This window comes from Salvelinus sp. IW2-2015, unplaced genomic scaffold (assembly GCF_002910315.2).
Source record: "Salvelinus sp. IW2-2015 unplaced genomic scaffold, ASM291031v2 Un_scaffold1185, whole genome shotgun sequence".
NCBI lineage: Eukaryota > Metazoa > Chordata > Actinopteri > Salmoniformes > Salmonidae > Salvelinus > Salvelinus sp. IW2-2015.
The window spans coordinates 174,538-195,847 of NW_019942768.1; the positions used below are offsets into that span (position 1 = coordinate 174,538).

Below are 21,310 nucleotides of genomic sequence, written 5' to 3' on the forward strand. Positions count from 1 at the left end.
TGACTACAAGCTGCCTTGCTCTCTAATTGCCTATCATCATACGCACTTTCCTAAAAAATAAGAAGTAGATATAATTTACCTTTGAAGAGGCAAGTTGAGTTGTATGATTCACAAGGGAACTTGCCAAATGAATAATTCAGTTGTGTCCAGAAAATATAAATTTACTTTAAAAAGATGGATGTTTTGATACATAAATGGTAAAACTCAATGAATAGGGACTGTGAACTGGCATGAACCCCTGGCTCGCGAGACAAAAAAAAAGAAAAAGAAAGACATCCTTGAAAAAACAGACAAACAGTGCATTAGAAATGTTTTTCTTGTGAGTTTCTTCCATTCCTGTTTTCCACCCACAAGTAAGAGAAAACAGACCACGAGCTGGGCTCTTGGCACCCCTGGTTCAGAAAAAAGGTGTTTGCGCCACCAGAACCAACATGGAGGAGTTTTGTAAACATTAACATGTACACATGTATACCAACCCTATTCCACCCTATTTCAACCCACACCCCTTAAAGGAGGGCCGGACCTACTGATTTGTTCTCTGTATTTTTGTTTGCTCATTAAGAAATGCAGCTGCCTAGACTGAAGCCAAATGAGAGTTGTCTTGTGGGTGTGGTTTAATGTGGGTGTGTGTTTGCATGTGGGAAGTGTTAGTACATTTACTCTGCCAAAACAGTACACAGTTACAGTCACTCACCCTTCTAGACAACTTGAAACAGTCTAACCAGGTCTTGTGTCTGGAATTAGCCTAGGCTAGCTAGTGCTAGCCAACTTCTTTTGCCAATTAGCTTCAGCCGGGTGGTGTGCGACCGTTGAAAAAGTGTTTTGACTGGATAGCCTATGTCACGGGCTAGTTAGGGATCATCAATAAATTACACAATGTAAATGTCATGTTTAAGTTCTCATTAAATGCTTTCAATATTTCTATATGACTTTCTACAATTTATAATCAGTTTAATGGTTTTTAAGTCATTGACATTTGGAGCTATTGAAATGTTCAAATATTGTCCCATGTACACTACCGGTCAAAAGTTTCAGAACATTGTAGAATAATAGTGAAGCCATCAAAACTATCAAATAACACACATGGCATCATGTAGCAACCAAAACAGTGTTAAACAAATCAAAATATATTTTATATTTGAGATCCTTCAAATAGCCACCCTTTGCCTTGATAACAGCTTTGCACACTCTTGGCATTCTCTCAACCAGCTTCATGAGTTAGTCACCTGGAATGCATTTCAATTAACAGGTGTGCCTTCTTAAAAGTGAATTTGTGGAATTTCTTTCCTTCTTAATGCGTTTGACACAATCAGTTGTGTTGTGACAAGGTAGGGGAGGGTGTATACAGAAGATAGTCTTTTACCAAATAGGGCTAAGTCTTTATTATGGCAAGAACAGCTCAAATAAGCAAAGACAAACGACAGCTCATCATTACTTTAAGACATGAAGGTCAGTCAATATGGAAAATTTCAATAACTTTGAAAGTTTCTTCAAATGCAGTCTCAAAAACCATCAAGCGCTATGATGAAACTGGCTCTCATGAGGACCGCCACAGGAATGGAAGACCCAGAGTTACCTCTGCTGCAGAGGGTAAGTTCATTAGAGTTACCAGCCTCAGAAATTGCAGCCCAAATAAATACTTCAGAGTTCAAGTAACAGACACATCTCAACATCAACTGTTCAGAGGAGWCTGTGAATCAGGCCTTCATGGTCGAATTGCTGCAAAGAAACCACTACTAAAGGACACCAATAAGAAGAAGAGACTTGCTTGGGCCAAGAAACATGAGCAATGGACATTAGACCGGTGGAGATTTGTCCTTTGGTCTGGAGTCCAAATGTGATTTTTTTTGTCTTTGTGAGACGAGGTGTGGGTGAACGGATGATCTCTGCATGTGTATTTCCCACCGTAAGGCATGGAGGAGGAGGTGTTATGGTGTGGGGTGCTTTGTTGGTGACACTGTCTGTGACTTATTTAGAATTCAAGGCACACTTAACCAYCATGGCTACCACAGCATTCTGCAGCGATATGCCATCCCATCTGGTTTGGCCCTAGTGGGACTATCATTTGTTTTTCAACAGGACAATGACCCAACACACCRCCAGGCTGTGTAAGGGTTATTTAACCAAGAAGGAGAGTGATGGAGTGCTGCATCAGATGACCTGGCCTCCACAATCCCCCGACCTCAACCAAATTGAGATGGTTTGGGATGAGTCGGAACGCAGAGTGAAGGAAAAGTAGCCAACAAGTGCTCAGCATATGTGGGAACTCCTTCAAGAAAAGCATTCCAGGTGAAGCTGGTTGAGAGAATGCCAAGAGTGTGTGAAGCTGTCATCAAGGCAGAGGGTGGCAATTTGAAGAATCTCAAATATATAATATATTTTGATTTGTTTAACACATTTGTGGCTACTGCATGATTACATATGTGTTATTTCATAGTTTTGATGTCTTCACTATTATTCTACAATGTAGAAAATAGTAAAAATAAAGAAAAACCTTTGAGTGAGTAGGTGTTGTAGGTAGTGTATATTGTGTAATTTACTGATAGGGATATCCAAAAGTCAAACCAAATTTACAATGGGAATTACGCCTTAACTCCATGACTTACATTTTTTCCTTAATCATCTTCCAAATCTCTGTATTGAACGAGACTGACTTTATGATTACACTTTGTAGTCAATTTTGACACTAGAAGGTCATTTTTTGGTTCAGTTGGTCTTTAAAGGTAGACTTAGCAAAATGACATTACCTCGAGCAGCACCACAGATATTGAGATGAGCGAGATGCAAGACTTCGTTCTCACAGTCACACACTGTATATGCGCATGTGCACGGGTTCGCTTCACGCTGTTCACAGCGTGGTAGCCAGGGCACCAAAACAGCTGAGGTTGAGCCTCACGATTCAACGTTCTTGTTGCAGAATTTGCCCCACTTTGCTGTGTACTTTCTGCATCTATGTCATACCGCTGAGTCTACCTTTAAACTGTCTGAACATTACTGCAACAGAACAATAATTCTCCTGCCATGTCTCAGTTCAAGGCCCATCTCCAGCTTGACAGATACTGTTTGCTAGTCTTTATGAGTGGGTTGTTGTGTTGCATGTTATTGCTGTGGCTGCGGTCATGTGGTGAAGACAGCTCCTTCCACACATGGCATAGCAGTTCAAAGTGGAAATTACACCTCACTTACCACTGGACCACATTAGTGCCCATTGTGTGTTTACCATTATGGTGACACATTGTGATGATATGCATGTTGTACTGTGGAATAACTTGAATATTATTGGATGTGGTTTGTTTTGTCCAACACAGAAAAAATGTCAATACAAATATAGGAAACCTTCTTACTGGGGCTTTCCTGGTCAGTTCACATCATAGTCACGGAAAACTCCTCGCCCTACTTATGACACAATGCATTTAAAAAACGAACAACGAAGTCCAAGAATCCAAACTCACGGATGCATCTGTTGGTATCGGGAGTCCGCATGCCGAAGTATCCCTGTGGGCACGAGGCGAGGCACACGCCTATCTGGCGGATGTCGTTGCGCTCCAGGAGAATGAAGAGTTTGGGCTTACATTTRATACAGCCATTGTATTCGGAACATCGCTCACAGCCATTTGAGCAAGATGGTGGCCCCTCAGTGCTAACTGTGGAAAGATGAGGGGAAAGAGAGAAGGAGAGGGAGAAAGAGAACAGTCATTAAAAACCAGCATATAAGGTCCAGTTACCACAAAGTGAATAAAGAGAAGTGTTTATCTGTTGGCTACAAACACTAGATTCAACACTGGCAGTATCAGTGAGGACATGGCCCTTGTCTATTTTTGCACCACATAGCCATAAACCTGGCAGTAGTTCATGTTGCAGCTAATCTAACCAGGGGCCATGCCAAACATCTTTGTTTGAACAGTTTTCTCACTGTTTACTTGAAACTGCTCGCCGGAGATCCTAAACAGATTTTAGTTGGAGAAGCCCGGGTGTTTGGGACTGACATCCCGCGATGATCGATTCCACATCATGCCATCACACAGCAGGGGCCCCCCTGGGGCCGACTAAAAGTGACTCAGCCATCGGGATCTCGCCAATTACACGAACATGCCGGCCAAAAAGGGAAATGTGCACAAATGCGTTAAGTTTCTTCCCAACACTTCTATACAGAACTGAACATGTTTTGGTGTTTTAACCATCCGCCCACGAAGCTGAATATAACAATCTAAGAATTTTACTGAGCCACAAAACTCTGTCTCAAAGCACCCCATCTGCATTTGGCTCTCATCCACATATAAGCCCACGATCATACTTCATATCTTCATATCCCTATTCCRTCATCTTCCAAAAAGGCTAGAACTCGGACACTCTGCTCTGCTGCAGCCAGTAATTTAAATGATTGCTCAGAAAGCGTGTCAATATGCACATCCTGTTTCTAGGGGCCATTTGGTGCCAAAATGGCGGTCATCCCGGTTGATTTATAGGCCTATGTGGTATCAGCATCTAAATATACACACTCACACTGCAATCAATCTGCCATCCCTGTCTCCCAGAGATAAGTTGGGATGGTAAAAGCTTTAAAAATGTTCTCCCCGCAAATCAAATACGCCATGCCTGAGTCATGGTAAATCGCTTCAAAATTCAAGGGGGAACACTGTTCACCTGGGATAAAGCTCTTACATGATAATTGACACATGATTCATAGGTCATTGCTAACTCGTAAGGTATGGMAAAACACACTTTGGGCATCGGAAATATATATTTATTGTGTAATGAAAAGACTTAAAAATTCGAGCAAGACCCATCTGATTAGCCTCTAGCCTTTCCTCTGGACATCTATTGCCATGCCGAAGCCAAYCTCCATTTACCAAAGCCAAGCTCAATAAAATTCTGACCTCTCCTGACTGCTTGGATGTTTTTGTGAGGTGGGGGTGTAGAGGGGCAGAGGCTGGTATCCTCTAAAAGCTCTTCTGAGGGAAAAGGCATTATATTAAAACCAGTGGTAATGCCTTGCACTGAGATTCACCCCGCTCTGAGGGCAGACACTGAAGCTGAGAGTAAGCTCTGTCTTTGTGGGTGCATAAGGTCAGAAAAGTGTTTATAAAACTGCTTGAAAACCAAACAACGCAACATGGTCCAACAACCATGAGCTGAAGTGTCAGAGAGTTGTTCCACTCAGTYCCTCAGAGGCAGACATGGAGAGAACTGTGGTGCTGAAGCTTTAGCCGTAAAACCCAGGGTGAATCCGCCTAAAACCCGACTATAAACATTCTTAATACCCATAAAAGCTCAACATAAACCAAGAAAGGCATAATCATAAAAAGAGGAAGAAAAGAGGGTCACTCAAAGACAACTGAGGCTACCATAATCCATCTTGGCAAAACAAATAATGAAGATGAAGAAAAATAAACAACATGTAATCTTTACTGCGGCTGTTAAATGTTTATAAGAAATGTACCACTGTGGCTCTCAGAGGCTGCATGGAAACCAGAGAAAGAGTGAGAGTGAAAGAGAGAAAGGGATTTGAAGATTTGGTAACTCACTCCGTCTCTGCCTCCGTCCCTTTGAGAGCTTGAGGCCGCTGTCGCTGTGACACATGGATCCGAGATAGACCATCGCCAGAGCCACCAGTCCCAGCTGCATAGTCCCTGGTGCTGACCGGCCACGCGGGGTCCCCCCTGCAGGCAGACGGATCAGGRGGGGGGCCCCTTCCACTCTGTGACAGGTGGATCACTCTGCTGCCGCTGCTGCTTTTGCTGCTCCTCCCTGCTGCTTCCCTCCCTCCGCTGCTTCTGTCCGCTGGGTCTCTCACTCACTCTCTCTCTGTCTCTCACTGTCTCTCACTATCGGCTGCTGCGTCCGCAACTCCCTTCAGTAGAGGATTATGCTGCTGCGGCTGCAAATCCAAACATGCCCGGGGCACAAGCCATAACGGTGGTGTGTGTGTGTTGGGGGGGGGGTCGGTTGACGATGTAATGGAGGAGCGATGCGTGGAGTATGAGAGGAGAGGAGAGGTGGAAAAAGGAGGAGAGGAGAGTGTGGCACTCCTGTCGGTTCAACCCATGAAGACTCGGCGGGGCTAGAAGTGGAGCAGGCAGCCTGTTGGAGGATCGCCAAGGAGCGTTTGGTGTGAATGAGAGCCTGAGCCCCGGAGCATGTGTCTTATTAAAGATGCTCTGAGGAGGCGTGGGGGGAGGGAGAGGAGTGGGGCTGCTAATAGAAGCTGGAGAAAGGTTCTGGACTCCTACGCGTGACAACACATCTGTCTGTGCCAGGACCTGCTGGGGAGAGAGAGAGAGAAGAGAGAGGAGTGAGGAGACAGACAGACAGACAGACAGACAGACAGACAGACAGACAGACAGACAGACAGACAGACAGACAGACAGACAGACAGACAGACAGACAGACAGACAGACAGAGACAGAGACAGACAGAGACAGACAGAGACAGACAGAGAGAGAGAGATGAGCTCTAAAACACCAACCCATTAAGTTAGCATGTCAAGAGAAAATCCACCTCTTGGCCAAGACTGAAACAGATAAAAGATTTTGTAACAAGAACGGAAATTATATCAATTCCAACCATGTCAACCAACAGTGAACCAATGATAAGTACTGGAATTCAAAGACAGTAACTTGATTCCTCCGTTCTTTAAACTACTTTGAGGGAAAATGTATTGAAACATTTCCAAAGTACACAGTATTACATCTGATAAGTAAAATACTTGTTTAGGGCAATCAGCATCTATTTGTCTTTTGACCTGAAATCAAAGCATAAGATAATGCACTTTCTTTCCAGATTTAAATGGACCTCAGTCATTTCCAAGCTTTGAAATCGATGCAGATTCATTCAAATTATTAGCAGCTATGGCACAATGAAACAAAATACCACAAATAGTTTTGGGTCGCTTGCTACACTTCCAGTTGCCTTTGGAGAAGAGAGTTGATTTGAAAAATATGTTTGCTCCATTCTTAAAATAAAAGAATAAAAAAACACATAATAGTCCTTCTACAAACACTTGGAATGAACAGCCTTGTAACATTGGTGCAGAGATCTTCTCAGATAATGTCAAGCTATATTTACAGCTCTTGCACACGGAAGACATAAGGCATAGCTTGTCTGGAACAGTGCAAACAGGGTCTCCTACCCCAAGGGTGAAACAGCAAAACAAGGCCATATTTGGCTGTTGTACTTATTGTGGCTTACAGAGTAGGCCTACAAAGACATTTGGGTGAGTTCTTAAAGAGCAACTTCCCCTAAAAAAACAACTTCTCATTTAGAAAACAGCCTATGTGGCATAGATATGAGTCAGAAACATGTATTATACTGTCAAAATGTACTACAAAGTGTAAATAGGATAATTTTGGTCATAGTCAGTCTCGACCAAAACATAGTTGTTGTTTTTTTTTTAACTTGTGGCCGTGACTGCATCACAATATAAATGAAAGTTGGATTTGTTTCAATCCTGGTCACATACCGACAGCTGGCAGCACACAAGTAATCATCAATACTGGGGGCAGCTAGCTGCATGGTTGACTTTGGATATCCCTATGGGGCTAGTTAGGGACCATCGGGTAAATTACAAAATGTACATAGGACAATTTGTTAAAATTCCAATAGCTCCAAATTCCAATGACTTCCAAACCAACTATAKATTGTAGAAATTCATATACAAAATGAAAGCATTTAATGAAAAAACTAAAAAGGTGTGCAAATATTGTCTCATTTACATTGCGTAATGTATTGATGGTCCCTAACTAGCCTCGGAGATAGGTTATCCAAAGTCAAACCAATTTTGCCACAGTTTCACACCAGCCGACTGAAGCCAATTGTCTAAATAATTTAGCTCTCTCTTCCCACCTGCAAACAAACACGAGACATGCACATCAATCCCCACCCTGAAACCAACTCGCGTTTGAATTCAGTCATGGCCGCTAGCATTTCTTAATGAACCAAATCTAAAACGAGGCCAAATCAGGAAGTGCAGACACCCTTTAACATTCCAAAAGGACCTATAACGTCCCTACAATAACCTACAATGTCCCTAAACTGTACTATAGCGTCCCTAAAGAAAGCCGGTATCAAACCTGCAAGAATCCCAGCTAGATCTTACCATGCTTGTCTTACATTACTGCCACAACCCCGCAAGGCAGTTTAGCCTCCAATTCTGACCCTAAACTTAAGTGGCTGTGCAAGGAATCCAGATAAATTACAAAAACACAGAGTAATCCAGTGAACTCTGTAATAAACTAAGGAGGACTGGAATGAAAAATAACAAAGCATTCATCCACGTGTCATTAACTACACGGCAGAAAATGAATACAGATTGATAGCCAGTGTGGCTGAGATCGACCAGGCAGCCCCTTTCCAGTGAGCCCATTTGTGTAAAAATGTCTTGCTATTGTAAAACAATATTAATGTGAGCAGGGACAGTATTTAATTACGGGGTCTAGTCCATCACGCTGAATAAAAGCGTCTCTCTGAGGGGAGTCTCTGAGATTAAGGGCCGCTGTCTGGGTCCCTCTGTTGCGGCGAGTTAGTATGTGAAGAAGTCACATACAAACACACACATTCATGCCACATACACAGACAACTGCTGCTAATAGACTCTTATTATGATTGCTATATACTGCACAATTTAAACACTTGCTCACCAAAACACGTGTAAATATTGGACTATAAATTGTGCCTTCCTGTATTATACTTATGCTAAAATATTTATTATATTCTACTGAGCCATTTACTTTATGTTCATATTCTTATATTTTATTATTTATTATTGTTGTTGCATTGTTGAGAAGGAACCGGTCACGTTCGCTAGAATAAATATCGAACCAAGGCGCAGCGGATGTTGAGTTCCACATAATTTAATAGAAAGTGAAACTTAGCAAAGCAAAACAAAACAATAAACTAACAACGAACCATGACTACAGAGGTGCTATGTGCACTAACTCAAAACAATATCCCATGAACACAGGTGGAAAAAATTCTACTTAAATATGATCCCCAATTAGAGACAACGATTACCAGCTGCCTCTAATTGGGAATCATACCAATCACCAACATAGAAAAACAAAACTAGAACCCCACAGAAATAATAAACTAGACTAACCCCCAGTCACGCCCTGACATACTCTACCATAGAAAATAAGGGCTCTCTATGGTCAGGACGTGACAGAACCTGTAAGTAAGCACTTCGTTGGACGGTGTATACCATGTGTATCCTGTACATATGACTAATAAAACTTGAAAAACACACAAAGTAAAGAAGCTGAAACAGAACTACAACAAGCACACACACTAATACACCACAGCAGCATATAGCCTATCGCACATACTGTGGTCCACATGCATACGGACAAACAGTTTGACACGCTAAATACTCCTCTAGGGAGACTGCCTTGCCAAGCCATGTCAAAGATCTCAGTTAACCAGCTTAAGAGGATCTTGGGTTCTGAGAATATGAAATATACTTACTCTGAGAATTAGAACCTAACAAGGATAAAGAGTGGGACTTCTTTATCTCCAAAAACACCCGCATACGCACCTGCACCCCAGCTTTCTCCGCTGTTGCTGCCAGGGTTTATTTGCCTTTTGAGTTGAATATTAGACACATTTCTTCAACAACTCCCCCTATATTTACTGTCAAGAGCCAAAAACGCTAAGGTTTTTTAATTGAGAAGYATGCTTTGAGAGCGAGGGGGACATGCCCTGGACCAGAGGAATGAACAACCTAGAACAACACATCCAGACAAGGGCTGAGTCATTTAGGAGATGTGCTAGAGACTGTTTCACACTAAAATCAGCCTACGACTCTTTACCACCTACCACTCTGTCCCATCCATCCATATCGGACCTTTATATTACAGCGTGGCGATAAGCCTAGAAGTGGCTATGGACTACTCAGATAGAGAGAGAAGGGGGGCTAGAGAAGAGAGAGAGAGATGAAGAGAGAGAGAGTGTAGTGTGTGAGAGAGCGAGCGAGAGCGATATGATGAAGAAAGACAAAATAGTTGAAAATATTGATAAGAAAGCAAGGCAGATCAAGAGCAAGATGGGCACAAAACTCACAACATAAGTGTCATCCTTCCACATGACAGCTGACCTGTCCTCTGGATATGAAGAACATCTCACTGAGCTGCTCTGGGGTCACAGTGGCACTTCTTGACAGTTTTCTATGTGCTCTGTCTCGGTTCCCTCATCCATTAAACAGACACAAGCACTGTGTCCCCTTCTTCACTGCCAGCTCCATTCATCTGAATGGAACTGAACTCCCTCATCAAATAGTCAAGAGATTCAATTGCCCTGCTTTGTAAGTCCTTTTGATTAATCAATTATTAAATCAGGCAGGCTCCAGTGAAAGGGAGCTCCCGCTCTGGGAATTTGTTGAAAGTGAGAAAGTGCCACTACACAGAGCTCAGAGTCAGAAACCTAGCCTACCGATGAACCTGTCAAAATAACGCAATTTAGATCTCACAGAGGCCTAATTCACTGGCTGATGTGGTAGGAGCAGTACAAGAAAATGTGAGCTCAGTAAAGCAATAATGGAGTGACACRATCATACTCTATTGCATCTAGCCAATCAAAAATCAGGACTGTCTGCATACCCTAATGTAAATTAAGTTAATTCAACAACATTAAAGAGACCAAAAGTGCATTCAAATAGTCCTATTTATTATGGTTAGCCAAAACCAATGTTCTGATTGTGACTCCCAGAACATTGTACATTTTGGGGTCCTAAAATCAGACACACTTATTCTCAGTACTTGACTTGGACTGAATTAGGTGCAGGAACTCAGCAATACTTTTGAGCTAATAATACTATTCTATAACAGGTGCAAGAACTCAGAGGTGCCGGTAATAAATTCCAGTGAGCTCCTGCCCAAATCAAGCACTGCTTATACTGTAGAATCATGAAGCCAAAACAGCCATCTCCACTGTCAACTTCTATGTAATTTCAAAAAATAAAAATCTCCCTAAACTGCACGTAAATCCAGCAATATTTCAAAAAGCTGTCTTTAGCTCTCTATCGTATTTAGCTATTTTAAAGCTGCAATATGTAACTTTTTGGGCCATCCAACCAAATTCACATAGAAATATGAGTTCTAGCTATCATTGTCATTGAAAGCAAGTCTAAGAAGCGGTGGATCTATTCTATGTGCGCCATTTCTATGCTTCCTGTTCTTAAGTTTAGTTTTTGCATCTTTTACTTTAGATGGCTGAAAATACAATATTTTAGGTTATGGAAAATATATTTCACAGAGGTTTAGATGGTACAATGATTCTCTACACTATACTTGCTTGTTTTGTCACATAAACTGAAATTAGGTGAACTATTAGAATTTTAGCAACCAGGAAATGGCAGAGAGATTTCTGCATAGTGCGCCTTTAAACTCAGAACACTAGCAATTGCAATCACCAGCAAGTGTGAGTGGGACAATGAAAAAGAGCAGAGCAATAAACAGGCCATAAACACAACCGGTGGTAAAGCACTGAATAAAGTAAGAGTACACACAAACGTTTCGTTCCACTCCCACATTCCATGCCCTATCCTCCCCAGTACCGCCACAAGCTGCCTTGCCTTCCTCTGCTTCCACACAGGCACAGGGAAACAGAGCCTGCTCTGGTGCTACTTATGGACTCCAACACACCTCCTATCCTCCTGTTTTTGTAAGATAATGAAATTACTGCTAGGTGGTGCCTGCCACATGGGCACCGAATGGAGAGATTGGCTCCAGCGTAAGGGCTTTTAACTGAGCCTTTTTCTTTCGATTCAGATCCAGATTATTTGGTTCAACAACTGCAGGCAGCAAAGAAACAGGAAAGTTATGTGCACTTTCACCCAGGTATACAGTACATCAATGTTTGATTTACTTTTATTTTCTTATACTCCCATCTCTGCCTCCGGGCTGTAAGCTCTCGTCGCATTAGCCAAACCCGCCCACAGGTCGATGATAGGGGAGACAAACACGATGGCCAGCTGCCTCGAGACAACAGTCCAGCATAAACAGAGAGGGGTGCTGATGATCTGGTGCTTCTGTCCCCAACAAAGGAGGGCCTACAGCAGCACCTAGATCTTCTGCACAGATTCTGTCAGACCTGGCCCCTGACCGTAAATCTCAGTAAGACATGGTGTTCCAAAAAAGGTCCAGTTGCCACGACCACAAATATAAATTTAATCTAGACAACATTGCTCTAGAGCACACAAAAAAAGATACCTACCTCGATCTAAACATCAGCACCACAGGTAACTTCCACAAACATGTGAACGACCTGAAACACAAGGCAAGAAGGGCCTTCTACACCACACCATTAATTAGGCCAATACCCGCTAATTATCAAAATTCAGAAAAGAGCTGTTGAATTCTACAACCACCTAAAAGGAAGCGATTCCCAAACCTTCCATAACAAAGCCATCACCTACAGAGAGATTAACGTAGAGAAGTGTCTCCTAAGCAAGCTGGTACTGAGGCTCTGTTCACAAACAAACAGACAACACAGAGCCCCAGGACAGCAACACAATTAGACCATGAAAAAATGTATATGATAATTACTTGACACATTGGAAAGAATTGACCAAAAGCAAAGCAAACTGGAATGCTATTTGGCCCTAAACAGAGAGTACAAAGTGGCAGAATAGCTGACCACTGTGACTGACCCAAAATTGAGGAAAGCTTTGACTATGTACAGACTCAGTGAGCATAGCCTTGCTATTGAGAGAGGCTGCCATTGGCAGACCTGGCACTCAAGAGAAGACAGGCACCCTACCCACAAAATGAGGTGGAAACTGAGCTGCACTTCCTAACCTGTCAAATGTATGACGATATTAGAGACACATATAGTGCCTTCGGAAAGTATTCAGACCCCTTGACTTTTACCACATTTTACTCTAAAATGTATTCAATTAAAACAATTTCCTCAGCAATCTACACACAATACCCCATAATGACATGACAAAAACAGGTTTTTAGAAATATTAGCAAATTTATTAAAAACAAAAAACAGAAATTCTTTATTTACATAAGTATTCAGACCCTTTACTATGAGACTCGAAATTGAGCTCAGGTGCATCCTGTTTCCATTGATCATCCTTGAGATGTTTCTACAACTTGGAGTCCACCTGTGGTAAATTCAATTGATTGGACATGATTTGGAAAGGCACACACCTGTCTACATAAGGTCCCACAGTTGACAGTGCATGTCAGAGCAAAAACAAAGCCATGAGGTTTAAGGAATTGTTCGTAGAGCTTCGAGACAGGATTGTGTCCAGGCACAGATCTTGGGATTGGTACCAAACATTTCTGCAGCATTGAAGGTCACCAAGGACACAGTGGCCTCCATAAATTTTAAATGGAAGAAGTTTGGAACCTGCAAGACTCTTCCTAGAGCTGGCTGCCCGGTCAAACTGAGCAATCGGGGGAGAAGGGCCTTGATCAGGGAGGTGACCATGAACCGATGGTCTCTCTGACAGAGCTCCAGAGTTCCTATGTGGAGATGGGAAAAACCTTCCAGAAGGACAACCATCTCTGCAACACTCCACCAATCAGGCCTTTATGGTAGAGTGGCCAGGCTGAAGCCAATCCTCACTAAAAGGCACATGACAGCCCGCTAGGAGTTTGACAAAAGGCACCTAAAGACTCTCAGACCATGAGAAAAAAAGATGATCTGGTCTGATGAAACCAAGATTGAAGTCTTTGGGCTGAATGCCAAGTGTCACGTCTGGAGGCAGTGGTGGAAAAAGTACCCAATTGTCACACTTGAGTAAAAGTAAAAATACCTTAATAGAAAATGACTCAAGTAAAAGTGAAAGTCAACCTTAATACCTTAATAGAAAATGACTCTAGTAAAAGTGAAAGTCAACCAGTAAAATACTACTTGAGTAAAAGTCTAAAAGTATTTGGTTTAAAATATATTTAAGTATCAAAAGTAAATGCAATTGATAAAATGTTCTTAAGTATCAAAAGTGAAAGTAAAAGTATAAATTATTTCAAATTCCTTATATTACGCAGACCAGGCGGCACGATTTTCTTTTTTCTTTCTTTTCATTTACGGATAGCCAGGGGCACACTTCAAAACTCAGACATAAATTACAAACGAAGCATTTGTGTTTAGTTAAATCTGCCAGATCAGGTAGTAGGGATGACCAGGGATMTTCTCTTGATAAGCGTGTGAATTGGACCATTTTCCTGTCCTGCTAAGCATTCAAATGTAACAAGTACTTTGGGGTGTCAGTGAAAATGTATGGAGTAAAAAGTACATTATTTTAAAAAGTAAAAGTTGTCAAAAATTTAAAAAAAAGTAGAATAAAGTAAAGATACCAAAAAAATACTTAAGTAGTACTTTAAAGTATCTTTAAATGGTACTTTACACCACTGTCTGGAGGATATCTGGCACCATCCCTACGGTGAAGCATGGTGGTGGCAGTATCATGCTGTGGGGATATTTTTCAGCGACAGGGACTGGGAGACTAGTCACGATCGAGCAAAGATGAACAGAGCAAATTACAGAAAGATCCTTGATGAAAACCTGCTCCAGAGCGCTCAGGACCTCATACTAGAGTGAAGGTTCATCTTTCAATAGGACAATGACCCTAAGCACACAGCCAAGGCAACGCAGGAGTGGCTTCGGGATATGTCTCGGAATGTCCTTGAGTGGCTCAGCCAGAGCCCAGACTTAAACCTGATCGAACATCTCTGGAGAGACCTAGAAAATAGCTCAGAAGAATGGGAGAGACTCCCCAAATGCTGGTGTGCCAAGCTTGTAGCGTCATACCCAAGAAGACTCAAGACTGTAATCGCTGCCAAAGATGCTTCAACAAAGTACTGAGTAAAGGGTCGGAATATTTATGTACATTTGATATTTCAGATGTTTATTTTTCATAAATTAGCAACAATTTCTAAAAATCTATTTCTGCTTTGTCATTATGGGGTATTGTGTGTAGATTGATGAGGGACACAACAATTTCATACATTTTAGAATAAGGCTGTAACCTAACAAAATTTGGAAAAAGTCAAGTGGTCTGAATACTTTCCGAAGGCACTGTATTTCCTTCAGATTACACAGACCCACAAAGAATTAAAAAACAAATTCAATTTTGATAAAATACCACAGTGTGCCATCACAGCAGCAAGATTTGTGACCTGTTACCACAAGAAAAGGGCAACAAGTGAAGAATAAACACCATTGTAAATACAACCCATATTTACATGTATTTATTTTCCCTTTTGTAATTTAACTATTTGCACATAGTTATAACACTGTACATAGCCATAATAAGACATTTGAAATGTTATGAGTGTAAACTATTATGAGTGCAATGTATAGAGTTAGTTTTTTATTGTTTATTTCACTTTTGTTTATCTATTTCACTTGCTTTGGCAATGTAAACATGTGTTTCCCATGCCAATAAAGCCCTTTGAATTTAATTTAATTGAGAGAGTGAGTGAGTGAGAGTAGAGCGAAAGGAAGAGAGAAGGAGAGAGGCAATGATAGTGAGGAAATAGGTGGTAGGAAGGCGTTATCAGTAGTCACTCTCCTTCATGTTCTAGGCCCCATAGACTGCTCAGCACCATTGACACTCTCTAATCTAAAGCAGCAGGTAGTAGTAGCACCATGCAGGGCATCTGCATGTGCACGTGTGCCGAAAAACACCTGGCTCTGCCACTAGAATGCTTCAGGAGCCTCCACAGCCCATTTGGGTAATCAATTCCTGTGCAGGGAAAGCTGGGTAAAATGTCCTACAGATGTAGACTACAACACTATAGGACTGCCTGCTATGTACAGTACAGTAGATCTCTCCTTCCTTCCTCCTCCACCTCCTTGTCTGATCTCTCCCACTGAGTTGTACAAGGAGGAGAATTCCTCTGTGTTCCCAGCACCACCCTGCTCTTTCAAACGCACCCATAGTCTATAGGGCGCCAGCAGTCAGYGTTAGCCACGCTGTGTGTCCGCATGCCGCACATGCTAGCACACCATGCTGACTTACAGCTGCCTACATTGGTCTTCTGAAGAGAAAGGAAAATCTATTGGAGATCCCCACCTGCCCCAGTCCACTCCAGCATCTCTCTCCCATAATCTCGGTCTCCAATTGTCTGTCTCCCTCCTGCCTATCAATCTCTTTTTGAAGCGGAACTCAAGTGGTCAGTGTTAATGTAAGACTGGTGGAGAAGCAGACAGAGACAGACAGATACAGACAGAGACAGAAAAACGGAGAGAAAGAAAGAGAGCGAGAACAAGTGAGAAGGAGAGGGAGCGAGAGGGAGATAGGGAGAGATAAATGGAGCCAGTGCTGTTTTAATTAACTGCTAAATTGCTGCTGCAACATGTGGAGTGCCAAAATAAATGCTCAATTTCTGCACACTCTATTCCCTAAATATGCTTGAAAAGCGACCAGCAGGAAAAAAAGCATGCCTTCATACAATCAGGGCACCCCTAATGGATACAAACGGAGGCATTTAGGATGTCTCAAATTTCAGATTTTTTTCCCAGAAAAAGTGAGATAAATATGTTTTATTAAATATCATGGGGTTCCTTATACACACAGGTTACTGAAAATGAGATGATTCCTCTTCCGACATGCATTTTTGAATGTTAATGACAGTAATATATTTTTCAGACAAAAACTATTTTTCCTGACACTGACCTGGTTCTGCATAATAACAGCAAATTCCATAATGTTGCATTTCACAAAATAAAACAAGATCAATTTCAATGTCACTGACATTTAAAAAGTTGAATACTAAAATCATTCAATAATGAAAAAACCTAATAAAAATAAAAAMAATAATAACACTTCAAAAATACTTTCATTTTGACAATGAAATGAGGGTTGTTTATTAGAGGTAGGCCTATTATTCGTCATTCATTAAAAGTTGATTAAGCCATAGTAGGCTAATAGGCTAGCCTAAAAAATAAGTAATTTAGATGTTGATATAATTTATTCCCCATATTACTAAAACGAGAATTACAGAGATCCAAACTYTTCCAAAATGCATTATCAGTTTCCAGTCATACAGAATCCACAGGAGAATAACAGCTTGGAATATTCCACCTACCTGTGCATTGCAAACATCTTATGGTGAGATCCAGTGAGTTGTCGGGTCTCAATTTCCTTTTTTATAAGGGGAAATTCGTAACTTGTTTGGTTTCAAAGAACTCCTCCTACATGACCCCTTCACATGAGATGAGAAAGAGATATTAGATCATTATAGAGAAACAAATCGTTCCCTTTTTTGTATTTTATCAGTTGGCAATTTATGTTGCCATCAAACATTTGGGCTCTCCGTGTGCATTATTTATGGAAATTAAAAAATCTGCAACTCATTTCAAATAAAATGAGAAACTAATCTTTCAAATGCAATCCGCTGAAAAATGTTTGTATAACTTTTGCTATTTCTTTCAGTCAGCGCAGTTATTTATAAGAAGGATCGTGCTAGTAAATCACTCACTTGATGCAATTTCCACATAAATCCAATTTTAAACGTCGGAAACCTTCCAACTCAGACAAGTKATTCACAATCCTGGGGTATTTGCATCCAACCCCATCTAGTGCAGGAGTCTCCGCATGCATGAAGTTGAGTTGGCCCCACCCCTCAAACTCACACAGACTGCGAGACGAAAAACCAGAGGTGGAGCACAGTTGGGTTGTGCTGTTTGTTTATATCAACAAATCTTGTTAACTTGCAACAAAAAAGTGTTTATTTTGGATAACTTTTTCAAAGGCCTCTCCAAGCCTAACAAGTTGTCAAGTATGTCCAACAGGCAGGTAGGCTACATTATATATGGGCTGCCTGTGACATCACCATTTATTATAAAATTWYATTAAATTATAAAAAWTATTTTTGCATTTCAAATCGTTTCAGATTGTGGAGAAGAGTGATTAGAGAATATAAGCCTTAGTTTTATATAAAAGTTTGTTTAATATAAAAATATAAAATGTTTTTTCCTACAAATTAAATGTAGGTGGGTTTCGATGTGACTAGGTTGTCTGCATGATTACTTTGCATTAGGCATTAGCTGGTGAAGCAAACACAGGTCTTCAGGTTACTTGGGTAGTTTATTGAACCATCTCTGTTACACTTCGTCCGCCATTGAACTTGATTACTCCGCTGTCAGGACCATTAACGCATCACGTGGAATGGRGTAGAGGAGGGTAAATGCACGTAAACACTGTTCACAAACTTTATTCACCGCGAATGGAGATCAGCGCTTACCCACCRATTTTTTTCACCACKATATCACTGATTACATGAGTATAGTTCATCAAACCTAACCACCTCATTGATGTGCTACAAAGGTCTTTAATTCATTTGAATCACATAATGGTCATATCTTAGGGTGACTGAAAGACAGATGTATTGCTTTTGTCATTACCAGACAAGAAATAAAACCTGGGCACAATTTGGCTTTTGCTAAAGCACCAATTTTCTGCTTGTCCAGAGCTGAAAACTGTTGTTCCGTGCAATAATTGACAGCCCTTTTCAAATTCCACTATTATTCATTCCTGAGCCCGCCATTATCGACCAGGGGAGTACGAGGGAAGTTATTTAAATGATTAACGGCTTAGTTTACAAATGAATAAAAATGCTCTGGTTTCCTTTTTCCCAAAAACCCTGTTCCAATTTTCCTTGAAGCCTGAAATATAAATGAAAATTCATCCAAATGAAATTTTTCCAAAAGGTAAAAGGTGTTATGGATTTTACACTTAATAGAAATGTCAAGTAAACAGTGAAAAATGTTGATTGATCGGGATGCATCCCATATCAGCTGTCTGGCCGTTATTTCTTGAGAAGACAAATGTTTGAGTCTGTGGCACAGGGTTGGGGATATATTGTACTGGAAATGAGAAACAGCAAACAGTTGTAAATTCTCATCATCATGGGTGACCCTTCACTGTGCTTTAATGAACCTTGTCCAAAGAGACAAAAGATGTCTTGGGCTGCATTCTCTCATATTGGACCAGTTTTTGCTTTTATTGTTTTTGGTTCAGATTTAGAAATTATGATTATAAATGGCCCGTGAATTGGAGGCAGACATCTCAAACAGTCTGTATATGATTTGACTATCATGGTATCTGATTTCAGAATCGATTCATGATGCACTCTGCTCTTAAGAAAATTATAACTTTTGACAACATGATTTTGATACCTGGGTGTTGAAAGGTGAACTTCAAGAAACTGTTTGGGGAGACACATTTTTAGCTTCAAAGATCACCAAAAGCATCCTCTTTAAAGGGGTATTCAGATGGTATTCCTGCCAAAATCAAAATAAGCCCAAGGCCCCTGTCATGGTTGATTTTCTATTACAATGCACAACAAGCTAAGTACTGCAGCTTAAGAGGGCTCCAGTCCCCTTCTGTAGTTACTTACTGTGTGGGATGCAAACAAAATTTGGGACATTTGGTACATTTCTGTGTACCCAGACTATTTTCTTAGGGTCATCCTTGAGAAAGGGGGTCGCTTAAGGATAGATCTCAGTGGGGAAGTCATGAAGTTCAGAATCTCCTATTGGCTCTGAATTACTGCACTCCTTTGACANCACCCAGTAAAATACTACTTGAGTAAAAGTATAAAAGTATTTGGTTTTAAATATACTTAAGTATCAAAGTACATGTAATTGCCAAAATATACTTAAGTATCAAAAGTAAAAAAATATATAAATCACTTCACATTCCTTATATTAAGCAAACCAGAAGGCATGATATTCTTGTTTTATTTCATTTATGGATAGCCAGGGCACAATCCAACGTTTAGGGAGTCTGTCAGATCCGAGGTAGTAGGGATGACCAGGGATGTTCTCTTGAGAAGTGTGTGAATTTGACAATTTTCTTGTCTTGCTAAGCATTCGAAATGTAAGGAGTACTTTTGGGTGTCAGGGAAAATGTATGGAGTAAAAAGTACATTATTTCTTTAGGAATGTAGTGGAGTAAAAGTAGTCAAACATATAAATAGTAAAGTACAGATACCCCAAAAAACGACTTAAGTAGTACTTTAAAGTATTTTTAAATAAGTACTTTACACCACTGATTGCCAATCATTATCTTAAATGAACTGTCTTTGTCTTTAGGTAGAAAAAAAAGGCAAGGAGGGATGGAAGCAACTGCTACATGGGCAAGACTAGGACATACAGTATGACTTCGAAGAGCAAGGTTAGTTCATTTGTCTCAATTGGTAGCCTATTTGTGATTGGGAATCCCACAGGGTGACGCACAATTGGCCCAGCATCGTCCGGGTTTGGTCGGTGTAGGCTGTCATTGTAAATAAGAATTTGTTCTTAACTGACTTGCCTAGTTAAATAAATAAAATACAATTCAAATGATCTGCCCTTTCTAATATGGTCTAAAAGTACTACCTTTTCTAATGTTCAATAACTTATTTTAAACCACCTGTTTTGCATAAGGTTATAGAACTGTGACAGAAGGGGCATTATTAAATGTAGGCTATACTGTGTGGGCCAGTAGGCAGAGTGGTCCTGGAGTCATAGCAAATATTGAATAAGCCATTGAGTTCCCAAAATGTTGCACTTATTGTCATGAACAATAATTAACCTAGTCAGAGAGCAAAATAAACACAATTTCAACAGAAAAGTTGCAAATATTATATATACCTCCAAAACCCTGGGCCCTTTTAAACTAAATATGGTGTACTTCGTTCGTGTATCTCTTAACGCTCCCCACATATTTCCTTCATACCACCTCTCCATTTTGCAGAGGGGCAAGGTCGAGAGTGTGTGCTATTCACTAATAAGGAGCAGGAAAGTTTTCTAATTAGTTTTGGCCCACCAATCCAACTAAAAGAGATGATGTATTATTTACACCAGAACTGGCCTCATATAAACCAATCTTGCATGACATGGAATGATCATGCTTAAAGTGTTGTTTAGTAATAGGAAACTCATAGTTCCATCAATCTCTCTCTTGCTCTCGCTCTCCCTTTCCATGTGATGAATAACAGTCAGCACACTTGTTTCTCTTACTTAAGTGTTGCAGAGTGTTTAGATACCCTTTTTTTTTTAGAAACCCATCAAATCAACCAGAGTATTTGTGCAAATAGAATAAGAGAATGAGAGTGAGAGTAGAGAGAAATGACAAGCATAGACAAAATGACAAGCTTAGTAAGCTTCTGCACTGACAGTATACATTGTGTAGAAAACATTAAGAACACCTTCCAAATATTGAGTTGCCCCCCCCACCCCCATGTTGACTCCAATGCTTCCCACAGTTGTTTCAAGTTGGCTGGATGTCCTTTGGGTGGTGGACCATTCTTGATACACATGGGAAACTGTTGAGCGTGAAAAACCCAGCAGCGTTGCAGTTCTTGACACAAACCGA

The 21,310-nt window shown here is 40.8% G+C and overlaps 1 protein-coding gene across 2 annotated transcripts in view; it reads right to left on the reverse strand.

Annotated features, from left to right (window-relative positions):
• The window catches only part of LOC112069983 (R-spondin-1), a 33,972-nt gene extending 16,459 nt beyond the window's left edge, over positions 1 to 17,513 (reverse strand). The window contains exons 1-4 of one of the 2 annotated variants that reach the window (XM_024137384.2): positions 17,430 to 17,513; positions 17,037 to 17,153; positions 5,526 to 6,260; positions 3,453 to 3,644 (exon numbers count right to left, since the gene is read on the reverse strand). In XM_024137384.2, coding sequence (XP_023993152.1) covers positions 3,453 to 3,644; positions 5,526 to 5,625 — 292 coding nt within the window. In that variant the 5' untranslated portion in view covers positions 5,626 to 6,260; positions 17,037 to 17,153; positions 17,430 to 17,513. Of the gene's footprint in view, positions 1 to 3,452; positions 3,645 to 5,525; positions 6,264 to 17,036; positions 17,154 to 17,429 lie in introns of both variants that reach the window. The other variant, XM_024137383.2, reaches the window with a different exon arrangement.
• Between the last annotated feature and the right edge of the window lie 3,797 nt (positions 17,514 to 21,310).